This window comes from Pristis pectinata, chromosome 8 (assembly GCF_009764475.1).
Source record: "Pristis pectinata isolate sPriPec2 chromosome 8, sPriPec2.1.pri, whole genome shotgun sequence".
Taxonomy (NCBI): Eukaryota; Metazoa; Chordata; class Chondrichthyes; order Rhinopristiformes; family Pristidae; genus Pristis; species Pristis pectinata.
In genome coordinates this window covers 39,797,316-39,821,896 of record NC_067412.1, presented here as the reverse complement: position 1 = coordinate 39,821,896, position 24,581 = coordinate 39,797,316, and the positions used below count along the sequence as shown (strand labels likewise).

Below are 24,581 nucleotides of genomic sequence, written 5' to 3'. Positions count from 1 at the left end.
AGCAGTTAAAAGGCCAGGCAGCATCTGCGGAGAGGGAAACAAAGTGATTATATCTGAAAAAGGGTCTTTGACCTGAAATATTAACTCTTGTTTCTCTTTCCACAGATGCTGCCTGACCTGCTGAGTGTTTCCAGCATTTTCCATTTTTATTTCAAATTTCCTATAGTTTATTAATTTTAATGCAATCTCATTTTACCAGTTTCTCTCGCTTTGTTCCCCTTTCACTATCTCTCCCTTTTTTCTGTCAGCATATTCCTCCCCTTCCTTTCCGCTGATGCAAGCTGGGTGCTGCTGTGTTTTGAGCTAATCTGATTGATTCTGCAACATACACAATTACTCATTGTTGGGGCTTTATCTTTGCGCAGTCGTAACTGAAATATTCCATGTATCTCTCTGGCCAGGGGTCGCTGTGGCACTCAAGCAGGCAATGACTCTGGAGTTCAAGGTCTACCAGAAGCAGGTTCTGTCTAACTGCAAGGCTCTTTCAGCTGCATTGGTGGACCTGGGATACAAGATTGTTACTGGTGAGAGCACTGAGAGAAGCTGGGAAGGGGCAAGGATTAACTGGGAGCAGAGGCCCATCTACGGATGTGAAATCAAATGGGTCTGTGTTGTAAACTACACTCTTTTTAAGTTAGAAAGAGAAACTGCAGCAAGTCAGGCAGCATCTGTGGAGAGGGAAACAGAGTTAATGTTTCAGGTTGATGACTGTTTCTTTCCACGGATGCTGCCTGACCTGCTAAGCATTTCCAACATTTTCTGTTTTTATTTAAGATTTCCAGTTTGGTAATTAGTTTATTATTATCACGTGTACTCAGATACAGTGAAAAGCTTTTGTTTTGTATGCCATCCGGACAGATCATGCCATACATAATTACATTGAGGTAGTAAAAAGAAAATAGAATGCAGAATATAGTTATAGTTACAGAGAAAGTGCAGTGCAGGTAGACAAATAAAGTGCACAGGCCACGATGAGTTAGATTGGGAGATCAGGAGTTCATCTTTAGCATATGAGAGGTCCATTCAAGAGACTGACAACAGCGGGTTAGAAGCTAGCCTTGAGCCTGGTGCTACATGTTGTCAGGCTTTTGTATCTTCTGCCCAACGGGAGAGGGGAGAAGAGAGAATGACTAAGGTGGGAGAGGTCTTTGATTATGTCAACTGTTTTCCCGAGGCTGCAGGAAATGTGGACAGAGTCAATGGAAGGGAAGCTGATTTGTACGATAGACTGGGCTGTGTTCACAACTCTGCAATTAACACGTATTGAATCTTGTCTCTGCAATTTTAGTAAACGAAGAATTAAAATAAAATATTTATTTATTTACCCCTCCCTCCTAGGGAGGGGTAGTTGACCTGGACACAAGGGGTATTCCACCACATTGGTTAATTGCCAGTGTAATTAACATGCATTGGCAGTGACTGCTGGAAACCCACAAGGGTTTGAGGCGGACCCCTCCTACTTTGCTCCAATGTCTCCAGTTTAGCAGGGGAGGCCCCGGGTTTTCTTGTGCATAAAGTCCACTTTGTGCTTCATTGGAGGCTTGTCTGCATGAGGGCTTTTGCTGGTTAGCCTTCCCCTTCTTCTTCAACTTGAAGTCTTCAAAATAACCAGCATAAACTGAATTTTCACATTTACCTAAGTACAGGGTGCCATGATCACAAATCTCAAGCCCATGAAGCCCTCTGTCTTGCAGAGATATACACCACACTGTTCTCTATGTATTGGAGTACTTAAAGCTATATCAGACTGTTGTGTGAAATCACAGTGCATTCTGCTTTGTTCTCCTCATACAGGCGGTTCAGATAATCACCTAATCCTGGTCGATCTACGCAACCAAGGAACTGATGGGGGCAGAGCTGAGAAGGTTCTGGAACAGTGTGCCATTGCTTGCAACAAGAACACTTGTCCAGGTAGGCTGCTACTTGTGTTATTGTGGTAGAACATGAAGTGCCTCACAGGAGAGGAATCAGATGTGATCAGAAACAGATCCACAGACTATGGTCAAGGCATCAGTCCATGATCTAGACTTTATCGAGTGTTTTACAGGAGGTGTAGAGATGGGTTCCTTCAGGGAGGGATTTCCAGAGCTAGGTAGCTGAAAGATTAGAATTGAGGGTGTGTGAGATTGAAGGGTTTGAGATGGAGGGGATTACAGAGATGGGGAAAGCTGAGGTTATGGAACGTTTGAATGTGAGGACTTACTAGGCTGATGAACATGGTTGGATGGGTGAAGGGGGATACCACAAAGTTTGAATAGCCATGCCCTAATCAGGTAAGGTGGATCTTTGATTGAATCCTAGCCTGGTAACATCTCAGTTTTAACGTTTTCTTCCCTTTATCAGAACTGGAAGAAAGTTGAGAGATTCAGAGCCGGGGGAGGAGCGAAATGGGGGAGGGATTGTGATCTTGTGATGATACTGAAGGCACGAGAGATTAAATGAACAATAGTGAAGGCAAAAGTTGGGGTGGGGGAAAACAAGGAAGGGCGAGGATACAAAAGCAGGCACCAGAGGGAGTGCAGATGGGAACAATGGAAATGTTAATAACTGCTGCCATTTAATGGGGTTGGTTGAAGGAGTTGATGGGGTAGATGAGGAGGAGGTGTTTCCTCTGGCCAGAACAAGGAGGCTGATCTTAAAAATCAAATGCCAGCTCTTAAGGTATCAGTGAGCACCTCCAGATATGCGCACACAGGGCAGTGCACATCTGGAGCTCTGGGGCTCAGTTGTCAAATACCAAAAGTGTGGTTGATAGATGTTTGTATAGCAAAGGGATGGAGGGTAATGGAGCAAAGGGGTATTGATTGGGTGAGGTGCAGAACTTTTCTTTCTTTCTTTTTCAATCTTTTTATTAAGTTCAAATTAATATACATAACAATAGTAATTACACACATGATATAGAGATCGGGATTACAATAATAACGGTTAATGTATACAGACACAAAGAGTAAAATATGTAATCTGAACCCCCCCCAATCTCTTAATAATTGAACATGAAAAAGATTTAAAAGAAATTTGATTATATGAGGAAAAAAAAGCCCCAAACTAGGAAAAAAATAGTAACAAAACAAAATGAATGGTAATAATAAACAAAAACTACCCAAGAACTAAACAAAAGCTGGGCTGTCATACTTGATAGATTTTTAAAAAATTATGTCATTAACTCCGCTCCTCTATATTCAAATAGAAAGTTATTGAGAAGGATTCGGAAAATGTCAGCTTACATCATATGAAAATGCTGGATAAATGGGCTCCAAGTTTCTTCAAAATTAACTGAAGGATCAACAGTACCACTCCTAATTTTTTCTAAGCTTAAACATGTTATAGTTTGGGAAAAACCATTGGAATGTAGTAGGAGGTTTGGGATCTTTCCATTTAAATAGAATGGATCTTCTGGCTATTAATGTAACAAATGCAACCATACGACAAACTGAGGCAGATAAATGGCCAGAATCCATCATTGGTAACCCAAAAATTGCAGTAATAGGATGTGGTTGTAAATCAATATTCAATACCACTGAAATGACATCAAAAATGTCTTTCCAATATCTTTCCAAAAGAGGGCAGGACCAAAACATCTGTGTCAGGGAAGCCACCTCCAAATTACATCTATCACAGATAGGATTTATATGGTTATAAAAGTGAGCTAGCTTATCCTTAGACATATGGGCCCTATGAACCACCTTAAACTGTATTAGAGAGTGTCTAGCACACATTGAAGAGGTATTAACTAATTGAAGAATTTTCTTCCATGTCTCTATAGGTAGAGGTATCTTAAGTTCTCTTTCCCGTTCATTCTTAATTTTATCCGGTATCCCTAAACGTATTTTCATAATCAAATCATAAATTATTGCTATCAAGCCCTTCTGATAAGGGTTTAAAACCTAAAATTTTTCTGTAATTTCAGTTGGATGTGGTATCGGGAAAGTAGGTAAAATAACATTTAAAGAGTTTTTAATTTGTAAATATCTAAAAAAAAATGTGATCTAGGCAAATCGTATTTATTAGATAACTGTTCAAAAGACAAAAAACAGTTATCAACAAATAGATCACGAAAACATGTTATTCCCTTCGTTTTCCATAAAAGAAAAGTTAGATCAATTCTAGGTGACTGAAAGAAAAAATTAGGTAGAATAGGACTTGATAAGATAAATTTATTCAATCCAAAAACTTTACGAAATTGAAACCATATTCGTATTGTGTGTTTAGTTATTGGATTAATCATTTGTTTATTCAATTTAGTAAGTGCAAAGGGGAGCGAGGCCCCTAAGATAGAAGCCAATGAAAACCCTTACACTGACTCACGCTCGAGATACACCCATCGTGGACATTCAATTACGTCTAAATCTTGTGTCCAAAAAATTAAATTTCAAATATTAATTGCCAAAATTAGGCAAAGCCATACCGCCATCCTTTTTCAATTTCTAAATATTTCTTACATAACCTTGGGTTTTTATTCTGCCATGTATATAAAGGAATTTTAGAATCAATAATATCAAAAAAGGATTTAGAGATAAAGGTTGGAACCGCCTGAAATAGATACAGAAATTTAGGTAAAATAGTCATCTTAACAGCATTGATTCGACCAATCGGTGATAAGGACAATGGGTACCATTTAGTAAACAATTGTTTAACATGATCAATTAAGGGTAAAAAGTTAATACCGATTTTTTAATAAATCCTGTCTGATCATCAGAAATAATTTGTGGAAGTACATTTTCCAATCTCGTAGCCAATATTTTGGAAAAGATTTTAGAGTCCACATTCAATAAGGAGATAGGTCTGTATGATGCACATTCAGAAGGATCTTTATCTTTTTTAGGAATTAAAGAAATAGATGCTTCATAAAAGGATTGTGGTAATTTACCTACAAATAGGACATTTTTAAAAATTTTACATAACCAAGGAGAAAGAAGATCCAAAAAAGATTTTAAAAATTCTACTGTAAACCCATCAAGATCTGGTGCTTTACCAGAATTCATCGAAGAGATTCCTTTCTCTATTTCTTCCTCCGAAATGGGTGCATCTAATGTTAAACATTCATTAAGTGATAATTTTGGAATATTCAATTTCCTTAAAAATTCGTGCATTAAAGTGGAATCTTCAGCAAACTTTGATTGGTATAAAGAGGTATATAAATCTTTTCAAGAATTTTTAATTTGGTCATGGTCAACCATCAAATTACAATCTCGTTTACGAACTTTAATAATCTGACGTTTAGCCGAAGCAGCTTTCAGTTGGTTGGCCAGTAATTTACCAGATTTATCACCGTGTATATAAAACTGACTCTTGGTTTTGAGTAATTGATTTTCAATTGGGGATGTTAATAACGAATTGTGTTGCAATTGAAGTTCACTTCTCTTTTTATAAAGCTCCAAATTAGGAGCAACAGACTATTTTTTTATCAATTTCTTTAATCTCATCAACCAATTTACGTATTTCATTATTAGTTCGTTTTTTCAATCCAGCAGAGTATGAAATAATTTGACCACGGATATACGCTTTAAAGGTATCCCATAGTATCCCATTGGAAATTTCTTCTGTAGAGTTATTAAAAAGAAAAAGGCAATTTGTTCTTTAATAAAATTAATAAAGTTTAAATCCTGAAGCAGAGAAGAATTGAACCGCCATTGCTTGGCACCAAAAAATGAAGTCAATTAGTTTAATTGATAGTTTCAAGGGCACATGATCGGAAACAGCGATTGCATCATACTTACAATCAATGACAGATGGAGCTAATCAAGAGTCAATAAAGAAATAATCAATTCTAGAGTAACTATGGTAAACATGAGAAAAGAATGAAAACTCTTTATCGTTAGGTGCAAAAACCTCCAAACTTCTAAAATTCCAGAATCAACTAAAAAGGAATTGATAAGGATAGCGGATTTGTTTGGAAGTACCTGATTGGATGCAGACCTATCCATCAAAGGGTTCAAGGCACAAGAGATTAAATGAGCAACAGTGAAGGCAAAAGTTGGGGTGGGGGAAAACAAGGAAGGGTGAGGATACAAAAGCAGGCACCAGAGGGAGTGCAGATGGGAAAAGTGGAAATGTTAATAACTGCTGCCATTTAATGGGGTTGGTTGAAGGAGTTGATGGGGTAGATGAGGAGGAGGTGTTTCCTCTGGCCAGAATAAGGAGGCTGATCTTAAAAATCAAATGCTAGCTCTTAAGGTATCAGTGAGCACCTCCAGATATGCGCACACAGGGCAGTGCACATCTAGAGCTCTGGGCCTCAGTTGTCAAATACCAAAAGTGTGGTTGATGGATGTTTGTACAGCAAAGGGATGGAGGGTAATGGAGCAAAGGGGTATTGATTGGGTGAGGTGCAGAACTTTTGATAGTGGAACAGGCTTGAAAGTCTATACAGACCAAATTAAAAGATGCACAAGAGCCAGATAAATCTTTGACACTGGGTGTGGAATAGATACAGGGCTGTGAAGAGAGAGTGTGCCAGCTTTAACCTGCTGTTGTCCAACAGGTGACAAGAGTGCCTTACGGCCCAGCGGTCTGAGGCTGGGGACGCCAGCCCTCACTTCCCGTGGGCTGCAGGAGGAGGACTTCAAGATAGTGGCGGCTTTCATTCACAGAGGTAATGTGCCTTTGCTTGGTGCTGGGGCCATTCTGAAATATTTCCAGGGTCCTCTGCAGAGTGATTGGATGCTCCAGAGGATGACTGTATTTCCTGGGACTCTCTGGAGGGTGGTGGGATTCTCATAACATATCTGGATTTTCCAGGATTCTTTAGACAGTGACGGGCTCGGTTAATGAAATGGTTGTTGATGGGAGAGAGACAGCAGCTCTGCGCTTGTTGTCTGATCCATTAGCGATGGGTTGGGGTCTATCCATGCTGAAGCTGGAGTGAAGGGTTGACCCTCAGCAGGAGTTGGGATGGGGCTGGAGAAGCTGGAGCTGGGGTCAGATTGCCAGCCAGTTAGATGGGAATGGGTGGGGTGGGGTGCTAAACCCATGATGGGTTGGGGTCAGGGTCAATCCCAGCAACATTGGACGTGGTTGTGAAGTACTTGGTAAGGGGAGTGTTCTATGTTTGGGGTCTTGTACACCATGTCACCCTTGGGCTCTACTGGTGGGAATGTGGGGAGATTAAAATGGGTGATTGATGGTTGGCGTAGACTTGGTGGGTTGAAGGACCTGTATCCTGGTTGTATGATCTATGACTCCATCTCTCTGAGGATATGATTCTGTACAATCCAGTAACATGGAATCAGAGCCAGTTCTAAATACTGAAATCCAGGGCATTTTTGTCTCTGCAGGTATTGAGATAACACTGGAGATCCAGAGGGACATCGGGACGAAGGCTCCCCTCAAGGAATTCAAGGAGAAAATGCTGACTGACAAGAACTATCAGAACAAAATCACTCAACTGAGGGAGGCTGTAGAGATATTTGCTTCCAAGTTCCCAATTCCGGGATTGCCTGATCTCTAAATGTGTAGTCCAGTGAGGAAACATCCATCCAAAAGAGTTCAATAAAATAAATTCCAACAGGGCCACTGATTTTGGGCAGTCTCCTGCCCTCTTCTCCCGGGACCACTGCCTTAGGTCACCTCCTCAAGTCAACTTTGGTCTTATTTACAGCAGCAATAACTTTGAGCTCTGCCCCATCCCCAATGTCTCTTGCTCAACCATTACCCACAGTGTGTTCAGCTGCCAAGGACCTGGGATCCAGTATATGAAAATCAAAAGACTGCAAATGCTGAAAATCAGAAAATGCTGGAAATAGTCGGCAGGTCAGGCAGCATCTGTGGAGATAGAACAGGAGTTAACGTTTCAGGTCAAAGACCCTTTGTCAGAAGGATTAACTGTTTCTCTTTCGATAGGTGCTGCCTGACCTGCTGAGCATTTCCAGCAATTTATGTTCTTATTACCTGATCTCTAAAATTCCTTCTGCAACTTCTTTGCCTCTTAACATGCATTCTTCATTTTAGACATTCCTCTCTCTTCAACCAAGTACCCAACTACTGACTTTTGGGCTCAAAACTCCAGTGAACCCATGTAGGGCATCAGAGGATCAGGGCTTTGGATGGGCCTTGACTGGTTGGGAGGAAGGAAGAGTCATGGGGAAAGGATTGTTACTGCATTGCTGGGAGTAAGTGAAGGAAACATACAAAGGTTCTAACACAGTGCTGAGATATTCAAAGTCTGGTTTTCCCAGAAGATCCCAACAATTGGTGCTCCCAGGACAATTTAGTCTATGTCCCCGTTAGCAGACTGTTCCAAAAGGAATTTTGGACATCATCCTATGCATTGGTGACTTGCACTGGGAAGTGCCTGGAATGTCCAGAGTGATGCAAAGTGTTCTGGAAATGGCTGTTACCTTGTTCCACTCTAAGGAAAAATTTGATTTTTATTTGCATAACACTGGAGAAAACAAGCAGCATTATGTGAATGAAAATTGACTTTTTTTCGGGGTGAACAGTGCAGACCAGGGTGGTCATTGAATCTGATCCTAATTAATTTACTTGATTTGAAGATTTGTTTTGGTTCCCCAATAATGAATCATCATCCTGTTTAGTGTTTTTTATGAGAGAACACGTCTTGATTATTAGCACAGTCTATTACTAGTTTAAAATGGAAAGAGACAATTCGTTAAATAATGTGACAACACTTCCCATCATAGCACTTACCTTTCTACCCTGGTCTTCTGATTGTTTTGTCTCCTGCACTTCCCTCTTCCTACCTGTTCACCACCCTACACATCCGGATGGTACGGCTCTAACAGTGACTCTTTTTCCCCACCCCAAACACCATCTAGAAGGACAAGGGCAGCAAGCACATGGTAAGATCACCTATTATTGCCAGTCTTACATTGTTGCTGGGTTTAAATCCCTTTGTTCCACTACTATGGGACTACCTCCTCAAGAAGGATGGCAGTTGTTGAAGAAGGTAGCTCACTGCCACATTCTCAAGGACAATTAGGGATGGGCAATAAATGCTAGTCTTGCCAATGCCATCCACCTCTCCTGTGTAAATAATAGTGCTTTTTCTTCCTTCTGCAAATGAGAAATCAGTTACGTGTCCTGACCCTTCCTGAACCAGATGTTGTTCCTACAGCTGTTAGCTCCCAGCTAGAGCTACAAAGGAACTGAGTGCACCTGACCTCTATGGAGATCAGCAGCTCTTATCTCCCCTGCCCTTGAGGTCAATAATATCTTTCAGTAGGTCATTGGTGGAACTTTACAGAATATGTTGTTACACTTGGTGTTCACTACAATTAAAAGAACAGATCAAAGTGTAAGTTTTGTCATGTTGATTATTTTTACCCATCATACATCTTGATTCTGTAGTAGTCTTTAAAGTACAAGAACTTGTTGCCAGGACTCGAGAGCCTGAGTTATAGGGAGAAGTTGGGCAGGCTAGGACTTAATTCATTCGAGTGTAGGAGACATCTAAAATCATGAATACACCCAGTCTTTTTTCCCAGGGAAAGGGAATCAAAAACTAGAGGGCATAGGTTTAAGGGGAAAGATTTAAAAGGGACCGTAAGGCCAACTTCTTCACACATAGGGTGGCACATATATAGAATGAGCTGCCAGAGGAAATGGTTGAGGCAGGTACAATAGCAACATTTAAAAGACATTTGGACAGGTACAAGGACAGGAAGTTAGAGGGATGTGGGTCAAATGCGGGCAAATGGGACTAACTTAGATGGGCAAATTGGGCAGAAGGACCTGGTTCCATGCTGTATGCTCCAACTCTATGACTCTTTAACTTCAGTGTCATTCAAGAACACGAAACATCTGGGTTTTGGATTGTAAGGTCATGTCTCTGCTGAACTATCAACATTTGTTTTTTGTGGAAGGGTATCAAGTGATGCTGGGGAAAGGTAAAGCATTGGAGGTGATGCAGATCAGTCTTGAAACAAATGCTGTAGTTGGTCAACAAAGTGTGCAAACAGAAGAGGGAAACGTTTAAGAGGAACTTTGAATGGAATAGAATGCATCTCATAATTCTATGTGGAACGGTTTAAGAGGAACAATGGTATCAACCATTAACTGGGTGGCACAACCAGTAGATCTGCTGCCTTACAATGTCAGAGACCTGGGTTCATTCCTGACTTTGTGGAGTTTGCATGTTCTCCCTGTGACTGCATGGGTTTCCTCTTAAGTGCATTGGTTTCCTCCCACATCCCAAGGATGTGCAGGTTGATAGGTTAATTGCCTAGTGTGTTGGTGAGTGGTCGAATCGTATTCAAAGTCTGAAGGTCTCCTAGAGCCAAGAAACTGTTGCTCCTCAGTGACTGACCTGAACATGTGCCGCTGGATCTTGTTGACCTGACCCCCAACCTCCTCCCTCTTACAGGCATACAGTGGTCCTGATGGGAAGAGGCAATCTTCCCGCATCTCAGTCTCTGCGGTAGGGCTCCGCTGAGCACAGTTAAGTTTCTTCCCAAAACAGTCTTCCCCTCTGACACAGAGGCTGAGAGATGGGAAATCTTGGTAAGGGTGGGTTCCACCACTACAGTCTATGTAGAGCCCTGCTGCAGAGGGAACCAGCAGAGTTCACCCACCATCCTGCCAGTCAGTCCCATCTTCCATCACGTGTTCATGCCTCACAGTGACAGAGATTTGATCTGGACCTCGGGTGCTGTCTGTGGAGTTTGCACATTTTCCTTGTGACCCCTTAGGCTTTCTCCAGGTGCTACGGTTTCCTCCCATATTCCAAGCACGTGCGGGTTGGTAGGTTAATTGGCCACTGTATGTTACCCCAAATATGTAGGGGTGTGGTAGAATCTGGGGAGAGTTGCTGGATAAGTTTAAAAAGTGCGATTAGTAAAAATGGGTAGTTGATGGTGGGTACAGACTCGATGTTGTATCTATCTGGCTCTAATTCATGCAGCTTAAACAGCAAAATGCCAGCAGGATCTAGCCCATAGTGTCAGGGTAACTTCACCAGAGCAGCAGGATAATAAGGTCATCTCTGATCCTCTATCTTCATTACCACTCTCTCATATAACTGTTTGATCCTTGGGGCTACAAATCGATTCATCTCCTCCTGAAATGCACTTAACGACTTGGCTTCCACTATCTTCTGTGGCAGAGAATTCCACAGGTCCACCATCCCAAGACAAATCCTACCCTGGATCTTGAGACAGTGAGCCCTAGTTCAAAAACATCCACAGCTGGGGAAACCTCCTCCCCGCACTCAGCCTCTTGAGCCCAGTCAGATGTTTGGACAGGACATGGTATAGAGAAACAAATTAAAGTCCAGGACGACCAACACGATGCTGTTTGCTAGAAATTTATTGCTTTCTTTGTAAAACTAAAGACTAAATAATTGGATTCTTTGCATAAAGGATACATAAAAAGGTATGAAATAACACTCAGAAAAGTCTACACTGGAAGGATTATCTCCCCACAGAGAACGTTACATAGCATCAACACAGTGTGCAAGATGTAAGTGTGGAAAGCTGGGACAGGGAATTTTGGAAGGTTTCCGAAGGGGGGACGGGGGTGCAGGCAGGTGTATGGGCTGTTCCTTAAACCCATCCATCCATTCTCTTTTTACATCCTTGATACCCATAACTGGCAAACAACTACTGATCTCACTTTGGAATTTTGTCCCCCCCGGCCCCTTGAGATGGAGAGTGTTCTCGATTTTCAATGTTGGAATAAGGGCTTCCTGGCATCACCACATCAACCTGCCTCCAAGTCTAAGACTTTTGGTTGACAATCCAGCCCTCACCACACAAAATACTTCCTTTCTAACTCAGCAAAGCTCATAAACCTGCTGGAAATCTGAAAAGGCTGGAAACACTCAGCAGACCAGGCACTACCTGGGAATAAGAAACAGATTCAACTGTTCATCAAATGAAAGAGCATTGATTTGAAATGTTAACTCTGTTTCACTCTCCACTCTGTAGTGTTTCTGTGTGATCACCCCTTAATTTTTAGCTCTTGAGGGAATTCCTTTGATTTCCTGGATAAAACATAATGGATCCTCAGATTTTCAGAAAAGGGAAGTGGACATGCAGCAAATCAAGGAGAACATTCCAGTCCAACCATAAATAAGGAATGAAGCCAAACCAGCAACTGGTGGCGTTGTAGGTTTGAGTCCTGTGAACAAATGCTTCCTCCTTCAGGGGCAAATTTTGGGGTTCAGGAAGCTTGAATACAACGGGGGCAATTTTTCCCTCTACCGGCCATTCTGCTGGCAAATGGAAGCCTATAAATTTACTCCCAACTTGTTCTCCAGTGATACTAAGTAAGTATTCAGCAGGGGAAGCACTGCATATTCCAGAATGAATTGACTATCATTAACTGCTCTCTCTAATGAGAGGTGTTTGTTAACCAGATCATTAGGAATAGTCTCAGTTAAACTCTGCTATCCATGCAATTTTTATTCTTGTCCTATAATGACTTCAATTGAGTAAAACGTTGCATTTGATCCAATCAGTGTTCAGAGAGCCTGTAAGATGAACTTTCCTTCCCAGACTGACTCCTACATAGAAGGACAAAAGGGAACTTTCGAAAACTCCTTAAAATAATTTATCTGTCACCTCATGGTCTGTCAAGCTCCATTCTTACCATCAAGCAGTCCAGTACTAAAAGCTTTAAGAGTTAGAACAAGTTGGTGGCTAACTTTTCTCTGCCTGGGCATTGTTAGGATGGGAAGGGAAGGTGGAGTTAGACCACATTGCATTTAACATCATCAACAGGCTGAAGTAGTAATGTGCATCCACTCCTTTAATCACCAAGCTTTAATGTGTTTATTTGGGGTGACGGGACATTGTTTGCATTCAAGCTGAAGGCAATGACATTTCACACGTGGTTTAACACACTCACTGTCATATGAATCAGGCAATCTCTTGTTCTTACAGCTGCCTGGTCTACTGCCAGGTTGAGACCTGTGAATTTGTTCTGATCAGTTCCCCGGTGATGCTAAGTAGGTAAAGAATTCAGGTGCATGGCAAATCCCAGAAATGAGATGACCATCATTAATTGAAGTTTTCTCCAGTGAGAGGTATTTCAGTAACCAGGTAATTCAGAACAGCCTCAGTTAACTCTCCAGGTTAATAGGGCTTGCTGAACTGGAGCCACTGTGTCAGTTAATTCACAACATTCAGATTCCTTTGAACAATACATACATTTACTATGCAAACACCAAACAGGTGGGTCTGCCATAGATACAATTGTTCAATAAATTTAACTTTTAAATTTAAACTTTGAATAAAGTTAATCTTTAACTGGAGCACCTTTCACAATCTGGATGATTGGAAGTTCTTTGCAAACATTGCAAATGGAGTTGCTCTGGTAATGTAGGAAACACAGCTGCCAATTTACACAGAGGAAGATCCCATTAGCTGAAATATGATAATGACCCAATCATCTGCTTCAGCTAAACCAGATCAAAGGATAAATATTGGCCAGAGATCCAGGGAGAACTCCCCTGTTGTTCCTGAACGAATCCAAGAGACCTCAGTCTAATAGCTCCCCTGTAGGCCAACATCTGAGATGGGGGAGTGTCCTCAGTATGGGAAGATCTGGTCTCCTACCTTGGAATTGCTCACGGGAGCTCGCCATGTGGAAATTGGCTGTTTCATCTAGCCATTTTACAACACTAACTGCTCTACAAAAAGGTAATCATTTGGTCAAGAACACTCTGCAGGGTCCCAAGGTCATGAAAAATAAGATTTAAAATCTATTTTTTTCTTTAAATGTCCTATTTTAATCAGTTTGTCTCAGAAAAGAAACAGTGAAATGGTCAGCCAAGCACAGCTGGACATTTGATATCCTTCTGCCCCGGTAAAGCAACTTGGGAGGTGTTTCTGCAATAAAGTCACCGCACAAACACAAAGGTTGACATCGCTGTTCTTCTCAAAACCAACCTGCTGCCTCACTGGGGTCTGGATCAAAGCATTTTATCTTGCAGCTGAGAGAGAGTTTGGGGTTTAGGAAAGAACTTGTGCTTCCCAAATATCATCCAATTCTATATTCAAGCCCTCTCTCATTGCCCCAAGACCACTTTCCCTTTCAGTCTGTGGCTTCAGCCCACATTGAGTGGGATTGTCCTCACAGCGCTGAGACTGAACCAGGCCCTCCTTCACAATCGAAGGGGCATTTCCACTCCCCTCACTTGACTCAGTTGATTCCAATCGTCTGCTGCTCTCTATAGGCTGTGCTAGGTTTCTTGATTATTTTTTGTTGTGTACATGGTAATATTTGATACATTTGTCCGGTTGCTTCCACTCACTCAGGCCTATTGTACATGGTGCCTCTCAGGCACTTTAACGCCCCCCTCTTACACAGTGATCAATAGTCCGCACAGCCCAGCTTCTCTCCATTGTCAACCCAGTTTCCTCAATCTACCCTCCCTCCCTAAACATCATCTCCCTTAGTCCACCCTCCCTCCATGTCATCCCTCTCCACTGTCCCTCCATTTTGCTGGGCAAGATATGGAAGGTAATAATCCCTTTTTAGTAATAACATTGGAACCTACAGTTGAGTAAAGTCCTTACCAGTAAAAGATCTCATTGTGGAAGGAATCCTAATCCATCTGAGGTTAAGAGTCCATCAGATTTGGAAAGGAACACATCCCACACAATGAAAACCAGGGCTCAGAAAATGTTACCTGCAGTCCCCCACTCAAAGATATTTTTGCATTTTTAAATTGCACAGCAAATACTAATATAACACCCAACACCCTCATCCCCCCCACCCACCAAAAAAGAAAGGAAAGGTCAAGAACATAACAATTATCCCTATGGGCAGGACCCCCAGATCCTAGCGGAGGTGAAAATCCGTGGGTGCCCGCATCTGTATCCGTTCCACGTAGTGAGGCAGTGGGTTTTCTTTGACGTACTTCTGGAGGTACCAGCAGGTCAGATGAGCGCGCAGATCCTCCTCAACCACAAAGTCCAGGGCAGCCTAGGTACAGAGAAGCACAGCTGAAGTGAGCTGGGGAAAGTGCACAAGACCAAGAGGGAGGAAGAGGGAGGCAGGGGGAGGGAAAGTCAGCGAAGAAGAACAAATGTTGGAAATAGAGCAGGTCAGGAAAGAGAAACAGTCAACATTTTGGATCTGAGACCCTTCACCAAAAATGGGAAAGAGAGAGATGCAATGTAATTTTCAGTAGGAGAGAAGGTGGGGGAGGAACGTGTAGAACAAAGGGAATGTCTGCGATAGGACACTTCAAAATGGCTTCATATTAGCCAGAAGTCCAAGGAGAACTCCCCTGCTGTTCTTGAATGGTGTCACAGGGTTTTTTTTTAATGTTCAGCTGAGTGAGAGAAGAGGGACCTCAGTCTAACATCTCACTTGCAGGTCAGCACATTAGCAACATATTACTCAGACCAAAATACTTAATGATAAGGTTGTGAGGCCTGCTTGGTAGGCTAGAAAAGCAAAGAGGAAATAAGTTAAAGAACTTGTGGACATCCCAAGCCCCTCACAGAAAATGAAGTACTTTTGAAGCAGAGACCCTGTTGTAATACAAGAAACGTAACTGTGAGGCACACAGCAAACTCCCACAGACATCAATAATAATAACAACTATTTTTGCTTTAGTGATATTGGTTGAGAGGTAAATGTTACCCAGAGTAGCCTCTGACAGTGCTGTGGATTCGGTGTTTGCAAGGCAGCTATCAACATCAACGGAGGGAGGAAACAGTCAATGAAAGATGGAGACAGTTTTTAACTGGATACATAAAGTTTGGGGCTACAAGGTGTGGCACAAGGTGAGGGAGGGTGGAAGTAGGCTCATTTGGTTGGGCCAAGTGACCTGTTTTTGAATACATCCTGCAATTCTATGATTCCATGTTGTGGACGGTGCAGTGGTTAAGTTGTTGGACTGGCAGCTAAAGTCTGGACCATTGATCCAAAGACATGTTCAAATCCCACAACAGCAGCTGGAAGATAGTTAAAGAAATCTGGGTGGCAGTGGTACAGCCGATGGAGCTGCTGTCTCACAGCTCCTGTGATCCGAGTTCAATCCTGACCTCGGGTGCTGTCTGTGTGGAGTTTGCACATTCTCCCTGTGATCACGTGGGTCTTCCCCTGGGTGCTCCAGTTTCCTCCCACATCCCAAAGATGTGCAGGTTGGTAGGTTAATTGGTCACTGTAAATTGCCCCTAGTGTGTAGGCCAGTGGGAGAATCTGGGGGCATGATGGGGATGTGGAGAGAATAAAAAAAGATTAGGGTAGGATTGGTGTGAAAAAAAATGGGTGCTGGATGGTCAGCACAGACTCAGTGGACCGAAGGGCCTGTTTCTGAGCTGCATATCTTTATAACTCTCTGCATCAGTCAGTCAGCACCATCAGCCTGACTGACAGTGTCTGATTTGTAAGTACTTTACCTCCTATATTCATATCCAGCCTCCCCTTAAATGGTGATCCACAAGTCCCTGTGGGAGCGAGTTCTTCATTCCAATCAGCCTCTGGCTAAAGACATTTCTCCTGAATTATTTATAAGATTAATTAATAGGACCATTGAGTGATTAAAGAAAATAGTCAAGATTAATTGTAGTTTCAATCTCATTGTTAAACAATAATAACAATATTTTAGGATCAAAGGGACAAGCAATGCCTTTGATTTTTGAATGTGCTCCAGTGATTTAATAATCTCTGATGATATTACGTAAAGTTCCCATTGTTTTCAAAGGCTAACCCTACCTTGAAGCTCCTCCACTGTTACAACCCTCAGACCAGATCAGGCTTCTTACACAGACCCAGTTTCCTTCCCCGACTGCTGGCAGCCACACGGCCTACAGTCCAAAGCACTGGGTTACTCTCACAGCTCAGCTCACCCAGTTAATCTTAGCCTTGGATGAGACACTGCAAGGAGAGAGGAGTCAGAGTCACGAGGAGGAAAACAAAGGACTGTAGATGCCGGAATCTAGATGAAAAACACGATGATGCTGGAGGAGCTCAGCAGGCCAGGCAGCATCCGTGGAGAAAAGCAGGCGGTCAACGTTTCAGGTCAGGACCCTTCTTCAGGACTGAAGATAGGAAAAGGGGAAGCCCAATATATAGGAGGGAAAAGCAGAGCAGTGATAGGTGGACAAAAGAGAGGAGGTTGGGTGGGCACAAGGTGGTGCTAGGTAGATGCAGGTATGAGATAGTGATAGACAGGTGCGGGGGAGGAGGGGAGAGCAGATCCATTGGGGGATGGTCAAAGGTAAGGAGAGAAAGGAGAAAAAGTAGAAAAAATGGCTAGGAATGGGAAGAAGAGAAGAAGCATGATGGGGGGGGGGGTTGTGGGGAAGGAGAGATGGGGATTACTTAAAGTGGGAGAATTCAACGTTCATGCCATTAGGCTGCAAGGTTTCAAGACGGAAAATGAGGTGCCTTCCTCCATTTTGTGCTTGGAATTCTCCTGGCAGTGGAGGAGGCCGAGGACTGACGTATCAGTGATAGTGTGGGAGGGGCAGGTGAAGTGACTGGCAACAGGGAGGTGCAGGTCGCAGGTGTTCTGTGAAGAAGAGACCTGAATCAAGCAGGTCCAGGATTGTGTGCCTGTCCCCACTTCAATCATACCACATGTTGCTGACCCAGCCTGACTGGGATGAAGCAGGGTCATCTTCAGAGAGAGGAGGGATGGGGAGAAGGGTTTAGAGACAGATAGGGAGGAGGGAGATTGAGAGGCAGATAGGTACAGTGGGGGTGGTGGGCTGTGGAAGGAGGAGGAGACGGGTGGAAGGGGCAGAGAGAATTCCATCAGTCCTGGCACAGAAACAACAGACAATCTGCGGGAGGAGCTCGGCAGGTCGGGCAGCATCTGTGGGAGGGAAGGAATTGTCGACTGCATCAGGGTTTCAACCCAAAACATTGACAGTTCCTTCCCCGCACCACCCCACCACCCCCCCCCCCCCACAGATGCTGCGCAACCCACTGAGTTCCTCCAGCAGATTGTTTGTTGCTCCAGATTCCAGCACCTACAGCCTCTTGTGTCTCCAGTCCCGGTGCAGAGCTGCTCTCCCACCTCTACACTCTTCCCCTCCACCTCATCATCACTCCCACCCCCCTCACCTACAACCTCCCCTTTTCTCTTTCTACCCATTCTCTCTCTCACTCACATTTTTCCCCCCTCTTGCTCTTCTCTCAGACTCCTTTCACCACCTCCCCATTCACTGTCTCTCACTCTCCATTTCTACCCAATATCACACTCCCACTCCCTATCCTCTTTCTACTTACTCCTCCCTCTTCCATCCCTTTTTCCCCTCTGTACTCCCTCTCTCTCTCTCATTCCTCTATCCCCCCTCCCCTTTCTCTTCCCAAGGCGTAAACACTCATTCCCGGTGAATCTGTTTATTTATACCCCTCTCAGTGTAGTCACTGTCCTCACTGCTCAGAATGCTGGTTGCTGATTGGATGGACACTTTGCATGATCCTGCACTTCCATTTGCCTGTCACTTTATACACTTACCATGCACATGGACCTCTCTGTCCCTGGCCTCATACACTGTTCTTTTGCACCTCACCATAAGCTCATGTATCAGCACCTTACCTTCTGACTGGACACATTCCAGCAGTCCAGCCTCAACACAAAGTTCAGCAGTTTCAGACAGTGATTCTGTTATTCACATCTCCTCCAGACTCGTATCCTGTGTCATTTCTTGTCTCTTTGCATGGTTCATCCCTACTTTTGTTATTTAATCTCTCCCACCCTTCATCCTACCACAGATCATCACATTAGTTGGTTCTTCCCTATCCTCCTCTCCCTCCCTCTGAGTTCATCTTTAACTTTCTCCTGATGAAAGGTCAACATTGCCTTTGTCTTCACTGACACTGCCTGACTTGCCAACTGCCTCCCCCACTTCTTAAGGTGTGGGTATCGCTTAACACGCGCCAGGTGCCCTTCAGAATCTCACCTGAGTGACCATCCATCACACAAAAGGTCAGACCATAAATGGGCTGTTTGACTCAATGAGGCACCACAATGTCCAAGTCTATCTTTTTTGCCACATTAGGGTGCATTTTAACCAAGTGAATAATTGCCAGGAGTGGGGATTTCTCCTTCAATAGCCTAAATGCAATGGAAGGTCCCCAGCATTCCACAGCAGCTGGTCAAGGCAGAGGTGGAACTGGGGACCTCTTCAGCTTCAGTGACTTGCTTCCCCAATGGTGTGAGTGTAAGCCAGTCTGGCAGAAGCTACACCGCCATTACCTGGCGGGAGACAGTGCCATGTGTTGGACTTTACATCCACAAAACATGCTCAGAGACCAGCCTGGAAAGCAGGATAGATGGGAACTCTCTACATGAACGTTACCAAGTTCAGGATTCCTCTGTCCAAGACTTGTTGGTCACTCCATGCCAATAATGGAATCAGTATCCTGACTGGTTGCATCACAGTCTGGTGCGGTAATTCAAGAGCACAGGAATGCAAGAAGCTGCAGAGAGTAGAGGACTCTGCCCAATACATCACAGGCGCATCCCTCCCCACCATCGGTAGTATCTACAGGAGGTGCTGCCTCAAGACACGCAACGTCCATCATCAAAGATCCCCACCATCTGGCCATGTCATCTTCTTGCAGCTACCATCAAGCAGGAGGTACAGAAGCCTGAAGTCCCACACCACCAGGTTCAAGAACAGCTACTTCTCTTCGACCACATGGTTGTTGAACCAACCTGCAAAACCCTAATCACTACCTCAGCATAACAACACTATGACCACTTTGAACTACAATGGACTTAATTTTTGTTCTAATTGTGTTCTTTCTTGTAAAATTTATGTTTAATTTATATTTTTCTTGTGAATGTTGTGTATCTAATGCTGTGTACCTGTGATGCTGCTGCAAGCAAGTTTTTCATTGCGCCTGTGTATACGTGTACTTGTGCACATGGCAATAAACTCAACTTTGACTTTGATGTAATTTCACGCACGTCCTTTGATGTTTGGTGTCTGACACTTGGAATTCTGACTTGAACCTGCGGGCAGATAGTCCAAAGATGGGGAGGAATAGCTGAGAGGCTCACATATAAAGGCAACTTGTTTTTTTATTAATTAATTGAGTTTCATTATATGTTTAAAAGTGATTAAAGATTAAAGCCCACCATATCCATGCTGACCAAGTACCATCTATATTAATCCCATTTACCAACATTTGGCAATTCAAATACTCATCTAGATGCTTCTTAAATGTCATGAGAGTCTCTGCTTCCACCACACCCTCAGGCAGCATGTTCCAGAGACCAGCCATCCTCTGGGTGAAAAAAATCCTTCCTCAGAACCCCTCTAAACTTCCTATTGCTTACTCTAAACCTACGCCCTCTAGTTTTAGATACATCCGCTATTGGGATAAGTTTCCTACTAATCACCCATCTGTGCCCCACATAATTTTGTACACCAATATCAGCCTTCTCCACTCCAAGGAAAACAAACCCAGACCATCCAAGCCTCCATGCAGATGATTTTCTAGGAATGCAACCCCTCCATAACGTGGGTGTGTACTGTATGTACACATGCTATATTAGAAAGCCAAGAGTCTTAGCTGAATATCTTAAGCCAGATTTAACTAGTCAAGCGTTTCAGAGATATTTTTGGACCTTTTCCAAACCACTCTGAATATTTTCCTTTGTCCAGTGGTTGCCAAGAATTTTTCTTGCCCCCACCTTAGGGATTTAACTGGTTCTTAACCTGAGATTGTTATACAAGGGGGAGCAGGGTGTGCAGGGATGGAGGAGAAATTTTGCAAGAGGTACTCACATTCCAATGCTTTGGATCCAATGGATAGGAAATGGGCTGTTGACCACAATGACAGCCCGTGGTACCTTTAACAAAGTGAAATGCCTGTGCTGGTGTACGGGGAAAACTACCAGACGTGTGGTGTGGACCTAAAATTTAATCAAAGAAGCAGTTTTTAAGAGAACGTGTTAAAAGGAGTGAGAGTTAGAGAGGTTCGGGGAAGGAATTCAAGACCCTACACCAGACGAAGTATCAGCTCATTTATCTCCCTGCTGTTTATGGGAGCTTGCTGTGCGGCTATCAAATCTCTTCAAGTGCAACACTTGAAACATCAAGCTTGTTGGGGTGTTAAGAGCTGCATGAAAGTTGCTGTGCAAGTCCAAGTCTCTCCCACAGTCTCCTTCTCCTCCAGGATCTTGATCCTTGCCTGCTTTCCCCTAGTACAGGTGGACTTTCAAACTCAGTGTGCCATGGTCTGGCTGTGTACTGAACCCCTCTTTTTGCAGCTGTGGCACTGAGCTGCTCTCGGCGAGGTGGGCAGAAGATGTAGGAGGACGTATTGTATCTCATGTGCAACACGGTGCTGAAGGCGCCGCTTCCAGTTGACACACACAGTTGTACAATTTTGGTCACTCTATTATGGAAAAGACATGGATAAACTGGAATGAGTGCAGAGAAGATTTACGAGGATGTTGCCAGGACTAGAGGGCTGGACTTATAGGGAGAGGTTGGCCAGGCTAGGTCTTTATTCCTTGGAATGTTAGAGAATGGGGGAAAGACCTTATCGAGGTGTTTAAAATTGTGAGAGGCATAGATAAGGTGGATGGTATCAGTCTCTTCCCCAGGGTAGGGGAGTTCAAAACTATGGGGAATTGATTTAGGGTGAGAGGGGAAAGATTTAAGAGGGACTTGAGGGGCAACCTTTGCATGAAGAGGGTGGTGAGTATATAGATTGAGCTGCCAGAAGAAGTGGTTGAGGCAGGCACAATGGCATCATTTAAGAAGCATTTGGATAGGTACATGGAAGGACATGGGGCAAACACAGGAAACTGGGACTAGATGGGCAGGCGCCATGGTTGGCATGAACTCATTGGGCCGAAGGGCCTCTATCTGTGCTGTATTGCCCTATGACTCTACTTAACCAATATTCTGTCTTCCTGCAAAAGTGAATATAAAAAGATCTCGTGGTTTTGTGTTACTAATGAAGATAGGTGGAGCCACTCTCCACATGTGACTTGCCATTCATTCCTTGTTCAAATCAGCGCCACCAGCATTATTAACTGGTCAATAACTCTTTCTTCACTGGATGGTTAGTTACATATTGCCCACTTGTAAATCAAGTTATTGATTGTGCAAAGCTGTGAAACATCCTGACAAGGTGCTAAGTACTGACAAATCTTGCTTTCTAAATAAAGACTGGCAAAGTGGCAGAAAGCCAGGATAAAGGGTCTTGACCCAAAATATCAAATGTCCATTTCCTCCACAGGTGCTGCCTGACCTCCTGAGTCCCTCCAGCTTCTCATTTTTTGCTCCAGATTCCAGCATCTGCAGTCTCCGAAAGCAGGGATAATATGGAGATGTTGAGATTATGAAATAATTGAAATAATTTTGCCTAACACAACATTCGACGTGACTACTCCCCCGACTTTGGGCTTACAGGGTCCACCTTTAGCTGGTTTTGGGCCTTACTTCCCCAGGATGGGAATATTATTTGGAAGATGTCCCAGCTGTGTGCCGAGCAACAATAACAAGACGCCAGCACAAAAATCCAGGTGGACACCTCCAGTGCAGTATTGCAGGGGTGCTGCACTGTCAGATGAGATTGAAGACCACTTTCAGGTGGTCAGTGAAGATCCCAAGGGCTCATTCAAACAAGAGCAGGGAAATTCTGTTGGTCACGATATAGTCAGAAGTTGGTCCAAGTGCAAGTCAGGGTTAAACTGTCACCTCTGCTTCAGAGGAAAATAAATAACAAAGCCCACTAGATGTCCAAGGTTAGAGGCAGCCCAATCTGAGCCAAATCAGACAAACACTAACCATATATATCACCCACCTTGAAGTCAGTGAGCAAGAGCAAATATACGGAGAGACTAAAGGAGCTAGGGCTTTACTCATTGGAGAGGAGGAGGATGAGGGGAGACATGATAGAGGTATACAAAATATTAAGAGGAATAAATAGAGTGGACAGTCAGCACCTCTTTCCCAGGGCACCAATGCTCAATACAAGAGGGCATGGCTTTAAGGTATTGGGTGGGAAGTTCAAGGGAGACGTCAGAGGGAGGTTTTTCACCCAGATAGTGGTTGGTGCATGGAATGCACTGTCTGGGGTGGTGGTGGAGGCTGATACGTTGGGCAAGTTCAAGAGACTGTTAGATAAGCATATGGAGGAATTAAAGATAAGAGGGATATGTGGGAGGAAGGGGTTAGATAGTCTTAGGAGTGGTTTGAAGGTCGGCACAACAAGGTGGGCCAAAGGGCCTGTATTGTTCTATGGTTCTATGGTTCTGTAACAGTGTATGGGAACAGCATACTGAATTTTCACCTCCTGGGTTTAGTATGAACGTGTGGTGTCGCATTGGGTCTGTAGGTAAGGGCAGGAGGGGTCGAATAGAGGAGCAAAAAAAACATTGAATGGTGGTAGGGATCCTTGGTGAAAGAATGAAAGCAGGAGCAGAACAAAGCCATAGCTGTAAAGTGAGGGGTTTAATACACGGCCACACCATGGCACATTGAATTTGAAAGGCCATCTATACCAAGGGCAAAGCAGGTAGGGACTGTGATTGTGGAGGAGGAGACAGAGAGACTGGGACTTACACAGCAACTTTTATGCAGCACTTAATGCCCAACAAGTTTTACTTTTCAACCATACTCATTGTTGCATTTGGAGAAATGTGACAGCCATTTCAATCACAGTATGTCTCATAAGTGGCAGTGAGATAATTGAGCTGATACAAGGCCTTGTGCAAGTTTGAGGGAGAATTATTGGCTGGATCAAAGGGTGAATGCTACTGCTCTTCAAGCCTGTGCTATGTGATCTTTGACAGCAGAACAGAAGTGGTCGCAGTTTAATGCCTCATTCAAAAGGCAACACTAAGCCTAGCTTCAGAGGTCTGGTCTCTGAAGTAGAGCTCAACCCCACAACAGGCCGAATTAGAGGCGAGAATGACTACTGGCTGAACCTCATCTCGTACCAGTCTCCCAGCCTTAGTGTCTGGAGTTCAATAGCATTTCAGCAAATATTGTTGCTTCTCCAACAGCAAATCCAACTTAAATTTATGTTCCACTAATGGTCTTCACACAAATGGCTAGCATAACTGATAATGCATGCGTCATGAGTTTGATTCAGGCCTCTCATCCATTCCAAGTTATAGTGCAAATGCATGCAATTATCTTGTTGAATGTGGTACAGTCCCACTGCTTGGTATGATTTCCACTAGGCAGGAATGATTCTAATTTACGGGCAGATTCAATGGAGGAACCCAACTGTGGTGTTGCAGGTAGACAGGCTGGTGAAGGCGGCTTTTGGCATGCTGGTCTTCATCTGTCAGTGCATTGAATATAGAAGTTGGGAGGTTATGTTGCAGTTGTACAAGATGTTGTTGAGACCATATTTGAAATATTGTGTTCAGTTTTGCTCACCCTGCTATAGAAAAGATTCCATTAAGCATCTGGAAAGAGTGCAGAGGAGATTTACAAGGATGTTGCCGGGACTCAATGGACTGAGTTATGGAGAGAGGTTGAACAGGCTGGGACTTATTTCATTGGAGTGTAGGAGAATGAGGGTTGATCTTATAGAGGTGTATAAAATCATGAGGGGCATAGACAGGGTGAATGTGTGCAGCCTTTTTCCAGTGTTGGGGAATCAAGAACTGGAGGGCACAAGTTTAAAGTGAGACGAGAAAGGATTAATAGGAACCTGAGGGGCAACTTTTTCACCCA

At 43.5% G+C, this 24,581-nt stretch overlaps 2 protein-coding genes across 4 annotated transcripts in view; one reads left to right on the top strand and one right to left on the bottom strand.

The window, feature by feature from the left end:
* Nucleotides 1-11,093, top strand: part of shmt1 (serine hydroxymethyltransferase 1 (soluble)) — a 36,336-nt gene extending 25,243 nt beyond the window's left edge. For both annotated transcript variants that reach the window (XM_052020867.1, XM_052020868.1), the window contains exons 9-12: nucleotides 402-524; nucleotides 1,795-1,911; nucleotides 6,482-6,592; nucleotides 7,275-11,093. In XM_052020867.1, the coding sequence (XP_051876827.1) occupies nucleotides 402-524; nucleotides 1,795-1,911; nucleotides 6,482-6,592; nucleotides 7,275-7,447 (524 nt within the window). In that variant the 3' untranslated portion in view covers nucleotides 7,448-11,093. The remainder of the gene's footprint in view (nucleotides 1-401; nucleotides 525-1,794; nucleotides 1,912-6,481; nucleotides 6,593-7,274) is intronic.
* A 151-nt stretch (nucleotides 11,094-11,244) lies between these two features.
* natd1 (protein NATD1) overlaps nucleotides 11,245-24,581 on the bottom strand; it is a 31,681-nt gene continuing 18,344 nt past the window's right edge. The window contains exons 3-5 of one of the 2 annotated variants that reach the window (XM_052020869.1): nucleotides 20,664-20,791; nucleotides 16,314-16,413; nucleotides 14,756-14,886 (exon numbers count right to left, since the gene is read on the bottom strand). In XM_052020869.1, the coding sequence (XP_051876829.1) occupies nucleotides 16,323-16,413; nucleotides 20,664-20,791 (219 nt within the window). In that variant the 3' untranslated portion in view covers nucleotides 14,756-14,886; nucleotides 16,314-16,322. Of the gene's footprint in view, nucleotides 14,887-16,313; nucleotides 16,414-20,663; nucleotides 20,792-24,581 lie in introns of both variants that reach the window. The other variant, XM_052020870.1, reaches the window with a different exon arrangement.